Source organism: Pteronotus mesoamericanus, unplaced genomic scaffold (genome assembly GCF_021234165.1).
Source record: "Pteronotus mesoamericanus isolate MK-2021 breed Mesoamerican mustached bat unplaced genomic scaffold, CSHL_Meso_final contig_105, whole genome shotgun sequence".
NCBI lineage: Eukaryota > Metazoa > Chordata > Mammalia > Chiroptera > Mormoopidae > Pteronotus > Pteronotus mesoamericanus.
This window is the reverse complement of record NW_026555006.1, coordinates 15,522,170-15,544,403: the sequence shown is the minus strand read 5'-3', so window position 1 is coordinate 15,544,403 and position 22,234 is coordinate 15,522,170. Positions and strand designations below refer to the sequence as shown.

General features: G+C 37.9%; 1 protein-coding gene across 3 annotated transcripts in view; it reads right to left on the bottom strand.

The window, feature by feature from the left end:
* The window catches only part of PDE4B (phosphodiesterase 4B), a 515,450-nt gene that overhangs the window by 6,201 nt on the left and 487,015 nt on the right, over positions 1–22,234 (bottom strand). For all 3 annotated transcript variants that reach the window (XM_054574329.1, XM_054574348.1, XM_054574337.1), the window contains 7 exons: positions 11,668–11,761; positions 6,145–6,323; positions 4,899–4,997; positions 4,590–4,754; positions 2,731–2,830; positions 534–688; positions 310–432 (listed from right to left, as the gene is read on the bottom strand). In XM_054574329.1, coding sequence (XP_054430304.1) covers positions 310–432; positions 534–688; positions 2,731–2,830; positions 4,590–4,754; positions 4,899–4,997; positions 6,145–6,323; positions 11,668–11,761 — 915 coding nt within the window. The remainder of the gene's footprint in view (positions 1–309; positions 433–533; positions 689–2,730; positions 2,831–4,589; positions 4,755–4,898; positions 4,998–6,144; positions 6,324–11,667; positions 11,762–22,234) is intronic.

Below are 22,234 nucleotides of genomic sequence, written 5' to 3'. Positions count from 1 at the left end.
ACTGCAAGTCAATGGGATTTATATCCAAACACGAGCTTTTGGGACTAGCAGTCACGTACACCCTATTACAAATACATCTTGCTATTTATTTTTAGAACTAAGCAGTTCAATAAATAGGGTTGTTTTTCTCTTATAAATTATAGAATGAGCTGTAATGTTTTCTTTAGTTATTTCTTAGCTTGTATGGTTTGTTCTTAAAATAAGCCCAAAGCTGTAGTAATAACCTAGTATCCAACTAACTGAAGTTTGTTTTCATTTTTTAGTTGTTTGGTTTGGCTTTCTGTTAAATCAAAGGCTTTTATCAAATACCTGTATGCGATCAGTGTAGTTGTCCAGCAGAAGAACACCTGAGCTTGTAACTTTCTTTGTTTCTACCATTGTCTTCAGGTCTGCCAGCAGGCTCATGTGTTTGGACATGTCAGTTGCTAACACCTTGTGTAAAAAGAAAACAAAAATACTCAATGAGCTTAATTTGTCGCAGAGGATGGGATTCCCCCTCCTGTGATGGTAACGTAGAGAGGCTGAAGTCTTACCATGTCGATAACCATTTTCCTGAGGGTCTGACGCTGCTTCTTGGTGAGATTCTGAAAGATGTCACAGTGCTCTTCTTGCAGTAATTTGAAACCCACAGCCAGATGGTGGTTTTCCAACACAGATTCGTCATTATACATCAAAGCAAGTTCTGAATCTAATAAGCAAGAAAAAATGATGACTTAATAAAAAGGGGTACAATTCAAAGGTTGACGTTACCTTAATGTGAAATCAGATCTAGTTGTATTCAAAGAGTTTTAAAAACCAAGATCCACATGTCAGTTCTCCTTAGATAAACAGTCTCCCTCTACAAAGGAATGTAGTCAGTTTCTAAGCAAAAAAAAAAAAAAAAAAAAAAAGCAAAAAGCCTCTAGTAGATATTAGTGCTTAAGCTTTCTCTTTGATTAAAATTCATGGTATTTTAAAATCCTCTTTCTACTTCACTTTAGAAAGAATTTGACATTAGGTAAAAGCATTCCCAAGCTGCTAAATCCTATTTTTATCTCAGATTGTAATTTCCATTATGTTTCTACATATTTTGTTCTTTGGAAAAGAATAAACTGTAAATGCCAGTAAACTTCATCAAATGTATTAGGATTTTCATACATAGGATTTTCAAACTATGTATATTCACTCTTTTTTATGCTTGCCAACTCTGTCAGTTGTGTTTTGGATTTTCAAAGAAGACAAGGGTGTAAGTATAAAATTTCATTTTATTCAAATAATGTAGCTTTATGGAGCTTTCTATAAGTATGGTAACAAAACATTAATACTTTTTAGAACAATCTTGTTGTCAAATTTCCTACCATCTGGCTCTATACATCAGAGATTGCAATATCTGGATATGCGAACTACAGCTTCCAGCCTGCCTTTCAAACGGAAGAATCAGACATCTTTCATTAAGCAGAGCTCTGGTCTGCAAATGAGATTATGGCCATCAAATTCATGAAGTCATATTTTCTCTTAATTAAGAAAAATAGCCAAGTGATGGTACTATGTCACCAACTGCAGGTGTCATTATTCATATACCATTGCGTTAACTGTGTGTTTTGAGTTACATCTTCAGTAAAGGTAGTGGGATATATGAAGCCATTTCAGCACTTTGGCTCCACTCACCCTGTGATCAAGGTTACAGATCTGCAAAATGCCTTTATGTGTTGTAGTATTGTAGGTGGCTATAATGGAAAGACCATTTTTTTGTGTGTAAAGATAACTGGCCTCTACATGAATTGTTTCATGATACCACAGTGTGTCAGCTGATAGAACCCACACATACAAATAGTTAAGTGTACGTTCTTTCAGGAGAAGAATGAGGTAAACAACAACAACAACACAAAAACAAAGTACAACATACCTACATCACTCAGATATTCTGATGATAAAGTATGGCAAGGGCTTTTCTACAACAAGTAGCTCAAATATTTCTATAAAACTGTCAGCACTTAATATTAATCATGACAACAAGAGAGCAATATTCTCACAAGAAAAAGTACTTAGGTTTCCAGAATTTCAAAATAGTGCATAAACTGAGAGAATTCATAGTTTCACTAGCATGAATCCTAAATATTTTGAGCATGACAAAAACTTTAAGTACAGCTTGGGATCTTAAGGCTGGACCAGCTGTGAAGTTCATTGAAGTCATCTTCCCTACCACAGACTAATCCACAATCATACCTATGCAATTGGAAGGGATTATGTGGGTCTTTTAATGACCCTTCCTCCTGAATTGTGGAAACCCATTGCAGTGCTTTTCTCAGAATCTAATTTTGTCTGGAGGTTCCCTTGCTCAAATCCAACATTTGGGGCTGGTTCCTCAGTAGAGAGGGACATTAGTGGGTCATCATGCTCTGCATGAGAGCCCTGCATAATACTGAAAATCATTATCACATTATTCCCAAGACTTTCCTTGTGCTTACTGGATAATTCCACATCTGTTATTCTTTCCTCACATATTGTATTTTCCAAACATTGAGTACTTTTTATGACTCCCTTCTGACCCCTTGCAAGTTTTCCCTGCGGCTCAAAAATGATATTGCCAAATTGGACACAGTATCCAGGAAAGGTCTGACCAGTTTGAGTGGAATGGAAGGATTACCTCATTATTACTCTTATTATTCTCCATCATGAAACATTAGGAGGAAAAAAATTAAGCAGTGACTCATGCAATTATTTGAATGACTGTCCTAATCATGAACTCACTTGTGTTGATGAGAAACTGGTTGGATACCCCAGGATGATCAACGTCATGGATAGCAGCTGCAAAAATGGCAGCCAAGATTTCCAAATCTGTGAAGACGGCCTGCGGAGCAAAATGAGCACATTTAAATCCAGGTCCCATTTGCCTATCCTGCTTATTCAGTTTTGTGTTAAAGTACCCCACTTCATTCTTGTTGGGAGAAGGACCGTTTTGTTGATTTTTATAATGTGTCATATACTAACTTAATTAAATGCAAATTCTATCCATCCTCATAAGGTCTCACATGAGAGGAATGATGGCCGGAGCCCATGCCCTCATCAGGCCTACAGGCTGAAGCTCAGGAAGGCAATGCTCATGGTGAGTGATCAGATGGTACCTGATGTTTGTTTTTTCGCTAAGTGGTATAGCAGAATGGTGCTTCTAGAACCCCAGCACACACAAGTCAAAGAAGTGAGTCAGACTGGCTGTGCTATGAGATATAACAAACTTCATATGTTTTCAGGCTGCATAACTTAGAAAACAGAGGACAAATTCAAAATTCCAAATTCATAAGACTGGCAGTAAATTATTTCCCAAAGCTAAATGTGTAGTGTAGTCAGAAGATTTCACATATTCATTCAGTACCTATCCACAAACTGCCTGCTACGGGTAGGATTTGAGAACATTTCTAAGAAGTGAAACCTAATGTCCTGCTGCGCAGCTCCTTCATGCCATGCCATGAAGCCTCCTCTGCCTCCACTGATACGCAAGGATATAAACCTAGGGTTTACTTAAGTGTACCCTGCTAAACTGTCTTTCTCTGGCTGAAATGTCTTTCCTTATCCTCTGTGATTATTTTAATCTTCTGAGCCTTCAAGCGCCAGCTCAGTTTCCACCTCTCCCATGAAGACCAATCTAATTATTCAAGGACACATTGAAGCCCTCCTTCTTGAAGCATCTGCAGCACTCACGGAGAACTTCTGGCCACACAGTAAGTCTACCAGCAATAGTGGAAAGTGGATAAGCAGTATGGGTCTACTCTGATACTTATACAGATCATTTTCTTCAGGGACATAGACTAGCCTTAGCTCCATCTCACTTTCCCAAGTCTTCTTACATCTCTTTTCTTAGGAAATATGGAACCTGAGCAATAGAGTTGGGGTCTGTTTAATCTTTCTTCACCTTCCAAAAGAAACCTGCAAAGGTAGGGTTGGATAAAAGTTGGCCAGTCCCTTTTTGCAGTGATCCTGCCCATTTTGGAAGCACCTGACTCCCACTGCTATCTGTCAAGGAAGAATTTGGTCTGCTGGGCCCACTACTGCTAATTTCAGTATATGCAAATGCATTAATCTGTTGGCAAAGGAGTCTCAGTCATTTTTTAGCAAGATGTCTAGCAATTCTCAGCTCTAGGTTTTCAGTAACTTTTCTTCAGCCCATAGAATCAGTTTCATGAAATTTTGGGAAAATAAGCCTATGGATGCTTACTCTAACAGGAACTAGTTGGGGAATTTTATGTTATGTTTTTATGCTATCCCCCATAATGCCTGGGATGGTGTGGGCAGTTCAAATCAGTACATGTCTATGGAGGATATACTATATATCAGTCACTGAACTAGACACATATTAGATACAAGAGATATGATGAAAAATAAAGCATCCTGTTAATTGCTTGATAATTAAATAATTTTTCAATTATAAGAGATGTAAAGGGACGGTTACTCTGATATTAGTAGCTCAATTGATAGATGCTATACATAATCAAGAACCAGTTCAAGAATATGCAATCATCTAATTACATTATTTCTGCACAGATATTGCATGTTGTACGGCACTTTTTAAGGAAGGTATGGGCAGGTAAGCAAAAGAGATCATAACTACTTACATCTAATGCTGGTGTTGAAAGAAGAACATGGGTTGACTGAGCTACATCAGCAGCATGTAGGCTGTTATGATATGCCACATCAGAATGGTAATGGTCTTCTAAAGTCATCATGTAGGTTACAAACGTATCAGAGGAGATTTTGAATGTCTTTAGGAGGTCTCTTTCCTATGTCGTAAAATGGATTAGAAAATAAATAAGTGGATGTCCAAAAAATGAAAAAGTCAAATCAGAAAAGTAAACTGGGATAGAAAAAAAAAATCAGAGTCATCCAATGGAATGAATAATCAACATTCTTTACAGTTGACTCACCTGGAATATGGCATACATGATGCATGTTAGGGGCCTATTGTGTGAATATCCAGCCACATTGAAGATATTAAGGCCCCATTTGTTCAGGTCTTCCAGCTCCTGTAATCAAAATTAGAGGAATTTAGGAATAAGGACAGATATTTTTTTAAGCATACCTCATTATTTTTATTTACTTTTTGGATAATAGCTGGCTAAGTCTTTCAAATGTCTCTTTAGAGTATTCTAGTTGCATGAAAAAATTAAAACGGAATGACCTAGGAGGAGGTTGCGTGTCCTCTTCATTCTAGTTATGGGTTTTGGTATATTTCATTTATAAATTTAGTTGCTGACCTATATTTGCCTCTGCAGTCTTCAACCAATGCCGTGTTCAGAGGTAAATGCAAGTGATTACAGCTAGAAAACTCTTCTGTTCTTTGGTCATTATCAGTAAGGGCCAGGTCAGAAAGACTCAGCTACTAGAATGTACATAAATCAATCCTAATTTAATGAAGAATGCCAGTCATGTATTATATCCTATGTACAGCTCCTAGGCCACAGATTAACCTGGAAGAAACATCATTCAGTCCTGTGTGGTGAGATTATTCTAAGATTATCTGATTAAAGGAACAACTTATTCCATTCTTATTTATTGTCTGGAGTGAGGATGTAGTGTAGTGTGTGATGTGACCTTTCTCTAATGCTATCTTTCAGAAGGCCTCACTGAATGTCCTTTTGCTCACAGTAAGCTCATTTCATTATCACAAGGCTGAGAGACCCTCAGGAATCAGCTTGTGCAGTCATCCAGAATATGTATGAACAATTTCTGTGCCTTCCTCACTACTGGGGTTTGGGTTCAAGAGTCAGTGCTATCAGTTTCTCTCATTTCCTCTCCAGCTCTGCCAATCGGCTCTGATCTTCCCATTGGTCCTTGGCATACAGTTCTCTAAATGTCCTCTGGGATAATTCAATCCTGCCCACTGGCCTCCCCTTGGATTCTTCCAGTGCGCCTTCATTAGGATTCTCATTCATGAGGAACTATCTACTTACAAATCCAATTTAGGGTGAACAAATGGCATTTTGTATAGAAAAAGGGTATTTAGTTAGGTGCCCATCAATGGACAAAGAGGCCACAACAGCCTCCTTAACGTATAATTTAATAATAAAGCAAAGGTGATCCCTACTATTTCCTAGTAGATAGTTTTAGGCATCTGCCTGTTGTGAAACAGAGAGCTACACACACACCCCTCCCCACCCAGCACATACTCACCTTGGCCAGGTTATCTTCATTTTCTGTGTTGACTCCAAAGCGTGAGATGCTTGTATTGTTTAAGCTTGAACTATGCATCAGTTTCTTCACTCCGCTTATCTGTGTCATGAGCTGTTGCTTTTTCTTTTTCTCTCTGTCTTTCTGGGTGGGAGATGGAATCTCCACATCATTCTGCTTGTCTGCAACAAAGAAATATGTTCTTCAGACCCTGTGTATCAATGAGAGCCTACTGCAACATGCAAAACAACTTCTAAGCATTCTCAGTGGATTTTGCATCTTATAAAGGGCTGCCATGCATGATCTCACTTGATCTTCAGGACAATCTTGTGAGGTAGATGGGCAGAATAGTTTGTTCCATTTTATTGCTAAGCAAACTGAGGCCCACAGGAGCTAAATAAGTTGCCCAAGAAGTGGCAGAGGTAGGATTTAATCCCAACCCTTCTGTTTGTAATCTAATTTAGGAAAATTACACTTATACATTTTCAAGGTGAGACATCAATATTTATATGTAGATTTTTTAATTTAATAGCTTCTTTTTGTATAATGGAAAAGTTTCATGCAGCCAAGACCCGGTTACTAAAGACAGGCTTTATGTTCTGCTCATTTTATTATGTGTGTATTAACTGTTTTTAATTTAAAAAAATCTATATAACTTTAGCTGGATATTACTTAAAATTTCATTTTAGATAAGGAGAATGTATGTTAGAGAAAAGAATGGTTTAAAATTTTCAAATAATTACTTTAAGGCACTGGCTTATTACCATTTAAGGTTTAGAGGAAGACTTTAATTTCAATTTTACTTCATGACTTGTGTCTATTAATTCTATTAAAAATAATGATAAATAATGCTTATTATTTGTAACAGACATAACACTTATTAAAACATTTATGCTTATTAAATATTTATGATCATTTCATTTAATGCTTTAAAAAAATTCTGCTACAACGAGGTAACAGTAGAGCCAGAATTACTGAAAAGAGCATGTCTGTCTGCTTGTAGAAGCACTTTTCTCTATGTAATGCTCTTAAAAATGTCAGCCATCAAATATTCCATTTCACTTTCACAGGGGGATGTATCCTGATATTTCTGAAAAATTCATTAACTTTTTCAGGCCACAGAATGCCAGGGAGTGCAACAAGGCAATAATTCATTACAAAGCTTAACAGCTACTTCATTGCACTAGATGATAGCCTGTGGCTGAAAGAGTTAATGTGGCTTTCAAAAGTTCCTACATTTATCTCTGCTTATTACAGGGAAAATTTAGTAGTAATACAACTTCTCCATTTGAAAATGACATGTTTCCACTTGGCCTGCGGGAATCTAGGCTAGCTGCTTTCAGCTCTCTCAGGGGATGGCAGGGCCACGTTCTCCCCAGAGATCTCTGCCTGCTCACATGGCCCGAGGGACAACTCCTCAAAGCAAAGCAAGCACAGGAAGGCAGAAGCAGCAGACCTGTGCGCACTCAACACCTGGCGCTCTCCCTCCTCAGCGTCTCAGTGTCATCTCCAGGAGCCCACGAGCTCCTAGACTCATCAGTCATACTTTGCCTTTTGTTTAGGGAGGAATTTTAGTGGCCATTTTAATGAGTTCAGGGGTTTCCAACCTGGTTCAGCATCAGCAGCACTCAGGGAACTTTCAAAAAATACAGATTCATGTGCCCCACCCAATCCTACTGAATCAGTGCTTTTAAAAACCTTCCCAAGTGACTCTGTTGGTCAGAGCCAGGTTTGGGAACCAATAATAATACCACACTCTCACTTTTCAGATGAAGTCAGCAACTTACCCAAGCTCAAAGGGCAATTTATTCAACAGATATTTATTTTGCAATTACTGTGTTCCAGATACAGTGATTTAATAGCATAGAACCCAGGCCTGGAGGTTCCTGTAAAAAATCTCTTTCTGGTCTCACAATCTCTGGCATTAAAAATGATATATTATATTATTTTTGAAATTACTTTTCTCCATGTCACTCCACTCCTAATAATTACTACTTCTGCTAAAATGAAAGGTCACAATAGCCCATGCTTTTCCCAACCACTGTGCTTCACTGTTCTCTACGTCTGGTTAAACAGGCTGTTGGATCCTCCTGTGCCCCCACTGATACAAGTACCTCTAGTGGGACTAGCAGCTTTTCCCTTTGTTTAATTAAAGATCCCCTGCAGCAGCGAGTAATTGGGCTGAACCACTACTGTGTCTATGTCTGGAACATTACAATAAAGAAGAAAGCCACTATTCACACAGTGCCAGTTTGACATTAATGGGTGTTTCCCTATGCAGGCATTGGAACAACTGATAGATTTCCCCCTTCTGAATTTCCTCTGTTAAATGCTTTTCCCTATTCTGAATTTCCTCTGTTAAATCCTTAGCCAGCAAAATGTGAAAATAACCTGAAACACAAACTCAAAGAATCATGATAAACATTTAGTGAATTTACATTTACAGAATGGTCAGATTACAGCAGGGAAACAGTGGACCCATATAAAACAAATGGACAGAAAAACAGATGCAAAAAAAAAAAAAAGTGGTCATGTCAAAATTCTGCTATTGGCATAACTTGAGATGATTTTCTTGCTAGATCCCAGCATCTGATCAGGCAAAGTTTCTAAATTATTTTCCTTGCATCTTGAAAATTCTGATTTAGTTTTGAGAAAGTAAGTAGGGGATTAAAAAGGCTAGTTTTTCTGTTTATAACAATATTAACTACATTCTAATACCGCATGTAAGTATCTTGCTTTATCTATGCTCCCTCTCTGTAGGTCCTGCTTTACTTCTATAGCAGCAACGTGGATCCCGTTTTCATAGAATGGCACCTAGAAGCACCTGCAGTGGTAAATGGTCTCTTGCCTGCCTTTTGGATTATCTGGACACCATCCTTTTGATGGAAATGTAATACAGTTTCACAAATCCCTGGAGTAAGGGATTCCCTCCCTCTGATGATGCATTTTAACATTTGATGACCTTAGTGAGATATCAGTCTTCAGGTTTAACTGAAATTGCTAGGGCCTCCCTCCTACTTCTATGCTCACTGAGTTGGCTGCCATGCTCTAGCAAGACCTTTCATTAACAGGATTACTGGAACCTGTTAATAAACATTTTATTTTTAGGTTCAATAATCCTGATTCCTAAAGACTTTTCTCCAAAAGAATATGAATATTCCTTAAATACGCTTAAATGTGATTTTTCTCCTATATGTTCTGAGTTCTTAACAGGCATCTTTCCCAGGTGAAAAGGGGACAGGATATTTAGGTGTAGGAGTCAAGAGAGCCAAGTCTTAGTGCTGAATCAGGGACATATTAGCCAAGTAATCTTGGTCACACTACTTTGCCCTTTTAGGCCTCAGTTGTTGTTGTTGTTGCTTTTTTTCTCCTAAAATGAGGGAACTGGATTATGAGGTCATTAAAGTCCTTTGCAGACAGTTTATGAAGAAGGCTTCATTCATGGTCCTCTTGGACTTTTTTCATTGTACGTAAGACTAAGATTCCATGTCCTGCATTTGCAGTTTGGTAACAAGCTTAATGAGTTTGCTTGCTTGCTTGCTTTCTAAGATTGTCTGTAGTCTATTACAGAGAATTCAGGTTGCCAGCTACGTTTAGCAAGACTCATAAAATCCATCTATGTCAGAGTCAGAGGATGTTAGAGTTGGAAGGACTTGGCTGTCATCTCTCTCAATGCTCCCATTTTACAGATAAGGAAACTGGTGCATCTTATGTTTATATGATGAGGTTTATTCCTTCCTATATTTCTCTAAGAAGATTCAGCATTTTAACCTGGCTAGTCTATATGATCGGGTCTCCCTTGTGCAAGCACACACGTGTACAAACTCACACACATCACACTCCTCTTGCTGAACCTGTAAGGGCTGAGATCCTCACAACCTTTCTCAACAATGTGTTCTTGATAATTTAATTTTTGGAATAATAAAAAGCCAAATGACTGGTTTTCCTCAAGAGATGTGCCTAAATAGCAAATGGAATGATCGAAAGAGAGTTGACATTTGCCTGTTCTTGGGATACAAAGAATTGAGATTGAAGACTCATCTTTATTATCTTATCAGCTTTCTCGCTTGATAGCCTTTGATGACAAAAAGACATTAATTAAGCATTCTAAAATATGCTGGTTGTCCTTGGCAAGTTGGCAGTGAAAGAAATGACAGTGAAGAGGAATGCTTAGGTGCAGTCTTCAATTGTTAAAGGCTCAGGGACTTCATGCAGCTTTACTCTCATCATGAGCATGTCTTCTGAGAAGAGCCCTGGCATGTTTATGAAAACAAAAATGAATTGTGGCACTTATTGATTTCCTTCTTCTCTCCCACAGTCATTAATCTGTAAAATGTTCCTAAAACAGCCCCCAGCTTATGAAAAATAATTGGGTGTTGCACAGAATGGACTACATCTGAAATGGACAGGGAAAGATGCCTGGCTTCAAAGGAATAAAAGGGGAATAATAGAGAATAAAAGGATCAATGTAGAATGCTTTCTGGGCCATTAGATTCTAACCACCTCTTGGAGCTCAGTTGTCTGAAAAATTCTCCTCCTTTGTTCTTTGACAAAGGTCTGACACAACTGCAGCTGGAGAAGACCAGGTGCTGCGGACACCCACCCACACACTGCAAACAGCTGGAAAGGCACTTGTTAATCGGCAGGTACCCATCAGGCGCAGAGTAATCCCCTGAGCTTTGCACAAAGCTGGTCTAAGATTGATCTGCTGATGGCAGGAACTGCTTTGGTGTTAGACAAATAGGATTGATTTTCAGATGAAAAGCAGAAGAGGTATGTGTTTCCACAAAGCATCAAGGCAAATGCTCATTGATTTAATGATGTGTAGCTATGCCAAAAAGAAGGGAGGTGATCAGCTATGAGAAGGTCATTTCCCTGGAAAGTGGAGTTCTGGAAACAAGCATAATTCAGGGGTAATTGAAAGTCCACAGAATCAGAATCCAAATGCTACCCATTCACTTTGAAGGACAGATTTACAGATTCTACAGGCCTCAGTAAAGAAGCATATGTTCAAAATAAGTTCATGATACAATAGGATGGCTTTACACATGGGATCAGAAATCCCTAGCAATCAAACAGGATGCCATAAGTAGTTAAGGAATTATCCATGCAAACCTTTTCTTGTCAAGTGTTAGGTACCAGCAAGGTGACTACAGAACATACGGAGAGTTTAAGTGATTGAACCCGCACCCCATCCTCCCCCCAACCTCTTCATAGATCTTGGCAGAGATGGCAGTGGGTGGGGGGATAAGGGGTGATCTGAGGTCCATAAAAATACACTTAGTCCATTATAACCTCTGTCTTTGATGGCTATTTTTATTCTTTTTCTTTATTCTTTTTTTTTTAACAACATCTTCCTGCTCACTTTGTTCCCCTGAAAGGCTGCCTTAGTTCTTATTTTAAATAGATTTATTTTTCTATGACTTTACCTCATTTAAAAGTCACATAAGGATATTCCTGATGGTTTGCAAAGATTAATAATGAAAAATCTCAGTTATGAAAGAGCTTTTCCACTTAGTATCTTACCTAAGAAAGTGTTTGAAATGTATTCAGACACCTGGTTCCCTGATCGGCTCATTTCTGAGAGGTGTGTCAGCTCCCGGTTCAGCATCCTTTTGAACTGTGTATGAAGAACAAAAAAGTATTAACCACCTAAAAAATAACAAATTATCACTTTACATGTTTACAGCTTTGCTATCTAAGAACCAAGAGGTTGGATGAGCGGATACCATTTGATAAATGATAATTTTCTATGGAACAAAATGTAACAGCACCTTAAGAAAAAGAGGTTTTCTTAAGATTTCTTAGAATTAACATTTGATTGGTTTTGAAGACGCAAACAGGAAAGAGAATCTTAATAGACAACAAAATGATTTTACTTGAAAATGTATGACCATCTTAAAATACATTTATTGGAAATTAACTCTAAAATATAATTTAAGTTAATAACCTATACAGCGAGAGGGGGTTATATGTGAAAAGTTTAAGGGAAAACAAAGGGGGGGGAGCATCCTCTAAAAATAGAGTTGCATAAAAAGAATAAAATTAAGAGCGAGCACAGCCTATTTTACAATGTAATATAACATGCCTTATTTCATAATAAGCAGTCTCCTTGGGCTAAGTGACAATACAGATTAAATCATTACAGATGTTTTCTACTTCACAGAAAACATACAAATACAAATGTTTCAAATTCTATCAAAGACACATAATAGAATCAAATGAACCCACCTTGATGTAACCCCAAGATACAGATAACAAATAGTTTGCCTCAGGCATTTTGGAATGCTTTCCTTGCCACAATCCACAGATCCCTTTAGAAGAATTCACAGTTCTGAGAGAGCAGTCCTGAGAGGATCAGGAAAGCCTTGCACATTCAGTGGTAAAATAATCAAAACTTATAAAAGCAAAGCCTCCAAAACTGAAGGCATCAAACAAAGCCCATCTTCGCACTCCATTCTTGCAAGAAGCCTGTGCTTCCTGCTTCTTTTCTGGCAGAGAGAGCAATGAAATCAGGAATTGCAGAAAGAACAAGAGCTTGTCCAAATGCATTCAGCTGGCTGGTGTGCAGCACTTAGGAATTATGAATAAATAGTCCTAGTGGCCGAAGGGGTTTCCACCTTATCTTAGCCCTGCTCAGCTGAACTCTGCAGGGAAGGAGCAATTCTTCTTTCCTGAGGGTTTGCCTGGCTGGGAAACACAGCCATTTTTTAAAAAGGAGAAGATTAAAATGGAGGGAGCCCCATGAATATTTCAGTAAATCTGAAGTCAGTACCCTCCCCCATTTCAAGTAGGTGTTCTTAACCCTCTCTCCTCTGCAGAGACCAACGCTCTGCAGACACAGCCTCCACACAGAGCTCAGACACTCTGAGGGTTTCAAAGTGATGATGCGTTTGATTACTCTACTTTCTGAACATTAAAAAAATAATAAAAGATTAAGACTGTGGCTGTTCTCAGACAAGGTTTTCAGTACACAAAAACATTTTTTAAAAACTAGTTTTGGAGAATTTTTTTGCTTACCAACAGTGTGCCAATGGATTTAGCCTTCTTTTACAAGGACATGAATGGGAAAGACTTATTTCATTTTAAAAGTACCTCATATTCAGAAGGCAATGTTCTGCATTCCATCAGCTCATTAATATGCATATTAGATGGCATTCAACAAATTAAACACATTAAGCTTTTTGATCTAGGATCTAGAGGCAGTTCAGAAATACAAGATATTGTTTGCTGCATGAATGGCAAATTATTTGGGGTTATGAATTACTATGCCTTTTGATATTTTAGCGTTATGTCTTCTACTTCATGTTAGAAATATTTGAGTAAAATTTATTTTCACTTCATTTTAGTAAACTAGGGCACGCTGAGTCATTCCTTTTCTGTAGGCACACTTCCCCACCCTTCCCTCAGTGTTAGTGTTAGAGAACAGGCAAAAGGACAGTCAAAGACTGGGGTCCTACTGCAGCAGGAGTCCCTACCCAGGGCCATCCCTCTCCCCGCCTGTGTTCTTCCTCCTCTCTGTCGCCCCACTCTGGATGCCCAGGAATCCAAGTACAGCACGTTAAAGGAGTAGCAAAGCACCATGGCAACAGTCTCCCCCACCCCCGCCCCACCCCGGAATATACAGGCACGCAATTGGCTGTCTTTCCTGTAAGGCATTCCCCTTTCAAATGGGCACCCTGCACTGACAATGGCTTCACTTGGAGCATGTAAGCCCCCGACATGCCACTGCCTGTGCCCAGGAGACCAGGCCTTTTGAGGTGAAGCCAGTGCAAGTCCGGATTGCCGCCCGCGCGCTCGCTGCACTACGCAAAATGCATTTGTTCTCAAAGAGGCATAGTCCTTTCCTGGGTAACCCTGCTGGCATATGTGTGTTTTCCCATGATACACTATGTTAGTAGCAGTAACTAGGGATCTCTGAATCAGTCACCTCAGCTACTCTGTTTTACTTAATGAACACTTATGCCATTTTGAATTCAAGGTGAATTGCAGAAGTTCCAAGTTATTTGGTTTTTAAGATATAACTGTTCAGTCTTAATGACATCTCATTTTCAGTTCTCAAAAGACAGGCACTTACACTGAAGACTTAAAAGCTGGAAAATAAAGGTATCTATGCTCTAATTGATCAGCTGAATTTGGACAGAGAAGCACACTTTACTTGGAACACTGTAAAAATATCTTGTGAAAAGGATAGAGACAGATGATTTCTTTTAAGCAAGTCTGTGCTCTAAACTTAGCCAAATGTGACATTCACATAATCACCCTCATTTTGACTCCTTTGATTTCTCTGAAATATTAGAAAGATTTTGAAGTCAATCAGATTGGCATTCTTTTAATCATATCATTTTATTATGTATTTGCTAAATATTTATTAAACTCCTAAAATGTGCCAGGCAAAACATTGAAGACATAAGCAGTGAAAAATAAAAATGTTTTCATGCTTTTCATCAACTTACACCCCAGCAGAAATAGTCATATGTATAAGAGCATATAATTAACCACAACAGTTAAGAGTCTGGAGAGAGTTGGGCAAGTTCTAAATTAATTATATTGGCCCCTGAGCTCAGAATATAGGAGCAGGTAGCAATTCAATCATAAAAGACTAGAAAAGGAAAGACTTTTCTCCTTACTTTCTTTCTGTCACCTCCCATTGTCACAGAACCCTATTGGCATATATTGTTAATCTGTCCCAGTGTGGGAGCAGGGAGTAGCTTTCAGTTACAGGGTTGAGAACAAACCAAACTCCTCACCGTTCCTGCATAGCTTACACAAGGGGCCAGTACTCATGCACCTAGTTAACAGATGGATATCTCCTCCCTCCTTCTCATGCCTAAAATAGTTCTATGAACCTTTTGCTGGAGGCACTGAAATGCCACCAAAAAAACAAAGTCATTTTAAGGCAACTGTAAAACACACATAATGAAGTACGCAAATAGCGGTCACTCAGTGTCAGAAACCGACCCAGTCCTTTAAATGTTGCTTAGCAACAGCCATTGGTTTTCCTCCTCCGTAAGGGAGGGCCCGACCACACTGACTAAGGCAATCATTGCTCTCATCAAAAAGCATTTATGAAGGGCCCACTTATGCTGTGCTCTGTACACATTAAGGAAGGCAGACATGGCCTTTGAGGAGCAGATGAGGGACCTTTTACATTCTAGTAATGTGGAGTCCAATTAGTATGATTAGTGCTGGTCTGTGAGAAGAGACACATCAAGCTTTGGAATAGATCTGAATTGTGTTTGAGGTTAAGGCTGAGGTTAAGGTTGGGGAGCTCAGCTTAGCTGGGTTTTCAGTGTCTGACTCTCACATGGCAGTTGTTTCTGTTGAGCCAGAGGCAGCAACGATGTGCCAGATGAATCTAGCCTCTCATTCTCAGCCCTTGATAACTGTCTTGTGAAGTCACTTCACCTCTCATATACAAAATGAGAGTGATGTATGATTTTAGTATCTCAGCCTCACAGCCTGAACCTGTCATGACTTATGATAAATTATGTGGCAGCCTCCTACAGTCTGGACAAATTAGTTACCAGCAACCAGTATTTCCCAGAAAACAAAATTCTCTCATTACTACTCAGAAAAACAATACAAGTCAGACATGCTTCAGTCCGTACAAGTAAATCGCCAACAGAGGAAGAAAAATATTTATCATCCTTCCAGACTTTTATATTTTTTAGAACACTGGAGTCTCCCTGTCCTCTTACCAAGTTGGGTATTCAGTCCAAAAAGGAAGGTAAAATAGCTCTGGAGGGAAAATGTGTCTCAAGGAATTACAAAACTCAAAAGGAAGGGACATTATTACTTTATCAAATGCCGCCAAGAAAGCCACAAACAGGAGCATGCCATGTCAAAGATAAATGTGTCTCTGCTACCTAATGTACACAGCTTCCATTTTTCAGTTAAGAATCTGCCTTCACAAGAAAACTCTGTTAGGGCTTCCCTAGAAATAATGTCCCCAGAGGAAATGGCTGAAGCCTCTTTTCAACACAGACAAGCAAAGTCTGTGAATGAACCTTTAGTGCCACAAATTCCTCAATGCTTCCTTAAGCTTTATGTCCAGCACTAGATTCATGACCACTGTAGAAATTGCAGTTATTTTTTGAAACAAGAAAAAGATAGTCTCTACGTAAGTGATTTAATATTGTTTGCCTAAAATATATCTTCTCTATAAAATCATGTGAATTTTTTTAATAGGCTACCTTTAAATAGTGGGAAGTCATTTAAAATAACTGGAATAGCAAAAGCTGAAACTCAGCTACACTTAATATGAACATTTTGTTTATGGCTTCAATTTTTCTTTAGCTTCAATGCTACAGACAAAGGTTCTTTTTTTTCCTGAGGCAGACTCTTATGAAGTGATGAAACACTTCATCATTTTCTATATTTCTCATCAGACAACTAGTTTGAGGTTTGTGCAAAGATCCATAGGCAAGCAAGGAATTTTCTTGGTAATATTCTTGGTTAAATTAATCACATAGGAAGGTTGGACTAGAATAATCTCAGATTCATTCTAGTCCTAACTCTTGACACTTTTATGTTTTTAAGAGTAAAAATTAAAAAAAAATTAAAAAGCTGGAAAGCAGGAAATAATACAAGGGGCTAATATCAAACACATGGAAAAACTACTTTTAAGACTAGTTTGGACTTGTCAGGGGATCACCTAGAAATCACTCAGGAAAGGAATCCATATTCTTCTGCCTATCAAAGACAGGACAAAGCAAGCACTTTCCTCTCATTCAAAACCTCCCAATAAAAGCAGTAGGTGAAAATTGTGCAAATGAAAAAAAAGCTGCCAAAGAGAGAGGAAGACAGCCCCAGTAGTTACTCTTGTGGGTGGCTGTCTACGCAGGAGCCCATCTGTGAGACAGGCGCCTTATTGTGTGGGATCTTCCTGTTTTTGCAGTATGAAACAACTGCCCAAGTCATTAAAGTCACAATGACTTTGTTAGGGACTAAATTTTGACTCATATTTTACACTTCGTTAGTCATAACTTAATAAGAATTCCCGGGCATCAGGAAAGTGAAGGGGCTGAGAAGACTAGAATGAGGACCCAAAGAAATAAAAGACTCTAATTCTTAAACATTTATACTTTTTGAGAGGCAAAACCTGATTTAAACAGCAACTGAAATAGGGATATAGTGTACTTTCCCTGAAGACCTTTATCAAACTCAAAATTCCCAGTCTTAATATTTTAGATTAGTTGACAGTGTGCCTCTTTTGTGGTTTTTTTGGTCTTTCCCTATAAACTCTATCATCTGTTCAAAACTTGATGTTCAGTTTCTTTAACAAAATGTTTATCTTATTTGAAAAGCAAGTGAAATTTAAAGAAGTGAGCTTGTAACAGGGTTAAGAAAAGAATAACATGCTATTGTCCATTAGCATCTATTTTTACTGGAGACTAGTTCCATGATGGGCCAGCCTAGAAAACAAGATCTACTGTATTAATACCTGAAGCAAAGCCCTGATGTACCAGGAAATACAGTTCGGTCATTCTAGCTGTCCATGTGCCAAATAAGAGAAAAAAACTCATCTGAATATATATTAGAATAGAGTGATTCTCTTAACTGTCCAGTGATACGGTAATCCACAATAAGTATATAATGGAAAACAAGCACAAATATCTCTATCATAATTTTACAACAAAAACTGGCATTTATGATGAAGCTAAAATAGAATAAATGCCACTTGCTGGTTAGAGGACAAGTGACATTTTTAAAAGTCAAAGTAGGGACAAACCATGACTGCTTTCATACAGAGAAATGAAAAAAAATCAAAAGAATTTAAACACAACTTTGAATACAACTGCTTCACAACTTGAGACTAGATCTTAAACCCTCAAAATCATTAGGTGTTTATTTCTCCTTATCTATCTTTTGTGCTGCTGTCCATTTTTCTTGGAATTTCTGAAAACTAAGAGGAAATGTGACACACATTATTGAGAAACTAAAAAATTGACCTTCCCTAGACTCAAAGTAGTATCTATAAGAATGTTTATACAAATGTCTGAGACCAAACATTCCCCTATCTCCAAAAGTCACTGCAGTGACGCAATTGAATAAACAGAAGGTACTATAACTTTGGGTATATTTATGCCTAAAGAATTATATTTTCACTATGCATTTTCAACTATATATACATATGTACTCACATACTATATTTATATATATGTGTGTATGTATATATACATAGCTATACCTATATCTATATCTATACCTATATCTATATCTATATCTATCTCCACATATATAGGGTTTCCAGATTTAGTAAATACAAATTCAGGACATAAGTATATCCCAGATATTGCATGTTCCAAACATCCCATAAAGAGATTAGATTTCAGTCATATACTCATACTATGTCAAGTTTAGAGGTCCTGTATATATTTAGATCATTTAAAACATTCAAATTTTTTTCTTTTTGACAGGTGTCTTTCTTTCTTGTGAGAAATACAATAAAATGTGCAACTGTTACTGGAGCTTCACAATTTTATTTTATGTTCTTGACACTTTCCCTTTACACTGGCTGTTACTAGATATAAGCAAATAACAAAAAGGCACTTTGGCAGATTTAGGATGCTGGTCTGATAATTAAATATCAGAAAGGCCTTTTTTCAACAGATGAAAAAATCATCATAGCAATTGAGAAAAATCAAGGAATTAAGGTACACTATTTAGTTATTCTTCTGTTTTTCCATTTACAAGTTCAACAATTTTTTCTGTGCATAATGGCTAATATTTAACCTCAAACTTCTAAAGCCAGTTCTAAGGCCATGGGATGTTAATGTGATTCCAAAGCAGATGACTAAGTTCTTTTGAACCATTTCACAGACAGAAGTTCTACAATGTATTATATTTTTTAAATTAGAAATCTTACCATGGGTCAAATCCACAGATTGTCTAGTTTAGTGTCCCCTCCTGACTACTGGAAAGCAAGACCAATGCTTCAGGACCTTCATATTTGACTGGAGGGCAATGAAGCGGAACTGACAGGGAACTCACCCCCCAAACACTGTACTTTTCTTTCATGATTCTCTTTAAGAACTGATTTCCAATTTTATTCTGTAAGATCCCCTAGGTTGTTTAAAATCCTGCATGAAGTATTGCCTTATTAGAAATTCTAATACTTTTTGCAAGCACAAATATCTACTACAGCTTGTTTAGAGATGGCTACTTTACCCCTTTAAACTCATCACATGGCAGGTATTGTGTTAAATATGAATTATATTGATTTCAGCTAGGACCTTTCACATGCCCCTGAGATAAAAGATAATGAGATGCTTCAAACCTGTCATGGAAGTCACTGCTTCTGGATTAGCAGTTTCTTAGGGCTGGGACAACCCCCTTGTCTGGAAATTTTCAAGATCAACTCTAGGGACCATCAAATAAAGAAGGAATGAAAAATATAACCAAACAATGGCAGAATGACTAAGCTGCTAGTCCCCAGACACAGCAGATATGGAGTGTGGCTACACAAACGTATTTTCCTCTTCCCTAAAACCCAATAGGTATCTGTGTTGGTATTTTGGCAATTTCTATGCTAGAATACACACTTTCAAATTGAGAAGATTCTGTCATAGGCTGGGGATTTAAAAATAATTTGAAACCATAAAGTATATAAACAGTAGTCTTAAACAATTTTATCATTTAAAAAAGATAATTGTACTTGTTTTGTATTTTGGTTTTCCTATAATTAGTTATCATAATTTAGAAGAGATGGATGGATGTTTTGCACAACAATGGGCCCCAATATATACATGTTTGTTGGGTTTATGAAGGGCTTATGAGAGTAGTTTCAGAGTAGGATGCATAGGTCAGACATGATGTTGACCGGGTTCTGGTTATAGGTTGACCTTACCAGTAGGGTCTAACTGCATTAAGAAGACTCTAACAGCAAATCCAACAACATTCTTGCATGACATAGGATCAGCTGAGCATCCAACTGGGCCTGGAAATAAAATCCTGTACTGTAACTTAGTTTGATTGGGCAAGTTGTTGAGTTTCTTGGAGACTACGTTTTTCCATCTTTAAGATAGGATGATTACAAATTATGCATGTAAAGTGATTGGAAAGGTTTCTGAGATCATTGTAGGACTTGTAGATTATTCAACAGGATTTGTTCTTGAAGCTGAGTTTTGTTTCTGAATTTTTAAAGTATATGAGCTCATATACTTTAAAATGCTAACTTCTTCACTTGGGTTTGCATTTGAGTGGAGGTTTCAGTTGATTTTTTTGGCATCTAAACTCTTTTCTTCTCATTTTTGACAACAGCTTGTATAATTAACTACAGAATTCCCGCAATATGCTCTTGCAGGTGTGATGCAGTGCTATATCATATAGTTTACATGACACAGGAGTTACTCGTAGAAGTTCTGGCTCCCTGGTTGACATTTAGATTATTCACCAGTCTAAGGAGTGTAAACCAGAATTGCCAGAAAGATAGATAAATCCTGTCAAGTGAAACCATAACTCAGAATGGGCTTGTATTGAAAGCGTATCATTAAAAAAAGCCTGTTTAGAAATTTCCAACTGTTGCTCACTCTATCCATTCATGATCCCATGAATTATCTAATTTCTTCGAATTAAGATACTTTAGAACGCTTTATGTATTAACCAAAGGCCATGAGTGGCCACAAATTGCCTGACAGAAGGATAATTGCTCCAAGTATGTATTTTGTGCAGATTTCCACAGTTGAAGTCATCCCAGTAACACATCTGAAGTAACTGAATATCTGAGGCTGGGGTAGGAGTGAGAGGAGTATCAGCAATATGTCAGGAATGAAAAATATAACCAAACAATGGCAGAATGACTAAGCTGCTAGTCTCCAGACACAGCAGATATGGAGTGTGGCTGAGTTTCAGACACGTGTTCATACATACGCTTTCCAGCTGAGTATGCAGTAGCTATTGCCAGTCTCGGAAGGGCTTAGATGCTTGTCCAAAGGCGGCAGACTTTTCAAGAGAAAGGTAAGCCGACTACCCTATTGCCAAACCAAACAACAGAAATGTGCTTCACAGTTCTGTTCACAAGGAAAAAGTATTTGTTCTGTTGATTTTGTTCTCTGTTATCTGACTTTGAATTTGGGAGAAGGCTCAGGGAACAAGATTTCACTGCTTTGGAGCCTCACTGTGAAGCAAGCGGTGGGGCAGGGTGGGGGCGGGGGGCAGTTCTCATTCAACCTAACAATTAGAAACACTGGAGTTCGGCTTGGAAAGCACCTGCATGGTGCAGTGTCATAGGAAATGGGATTTCTGGGTTCTAAAGGATCTGCCACTAACAACATAGCTGGGCCTGGACAAATTATGTTTCTGAGCCTCATGCAACTGATCCAACAAATATTTATTTGAATGCCTACCAGGTGGCTAGCACTATTCTAAATGCTGTAACTACAAGAGTGAACAAAGTAAACATAATTCATGTTCTCAGTAAACTTATAGTCTCAGGGAATAAAAACTAAGTTCTACAACAAAACCCCAAAAACCATAAACTGTGATAGCAAATTGTAAAACAAACAAGCTATTGAGTTAGGATAATGAGAGAAGAGATAGCATCAAAATTGAGGTCTGGAAAATAAGACAGAGGTTTGGCCAGGCTCTAGCTTTAAAGCTCTGTGATTATATGTTGTGTTAGGAAGTCATATAGGAATATAATAAATTACCCTGTGAATTTACCTCTAATTTTGAAAGCACTTGACTTTGGAGCAGAAAGAATAAGATTTGATTCTAAGCATTTCCATTTAGTAGCTGAAGGGTTTAAACAAATCAGTTATCTCTCTTGTGTCCTTGCTTTACACTGAAAAAGAGGATTTACTACTTTTCTCAAGGTGAGCAACATGTGAGATAACAGAGGTGAAAGCCAATGTCAACAAGAAAGGGCTCTTCACCTGTGTTTCTTTACATGCTGCCTTGGATCTGACAACATAAAAATAACAAAACTGTATACACTTAAAGAGGATGGCACTTTCATGCTCTGTCCTGCCACCACAGGAAGCTCTGATAGCAAATAAGCTTTAAGTGAAGAAATGGGCCTTTAAAATCTCCACATTGCTCCGTAATTAATGTTCCCTCAGGCAGAATCAAGTACTTGGGGAAAAGCAGT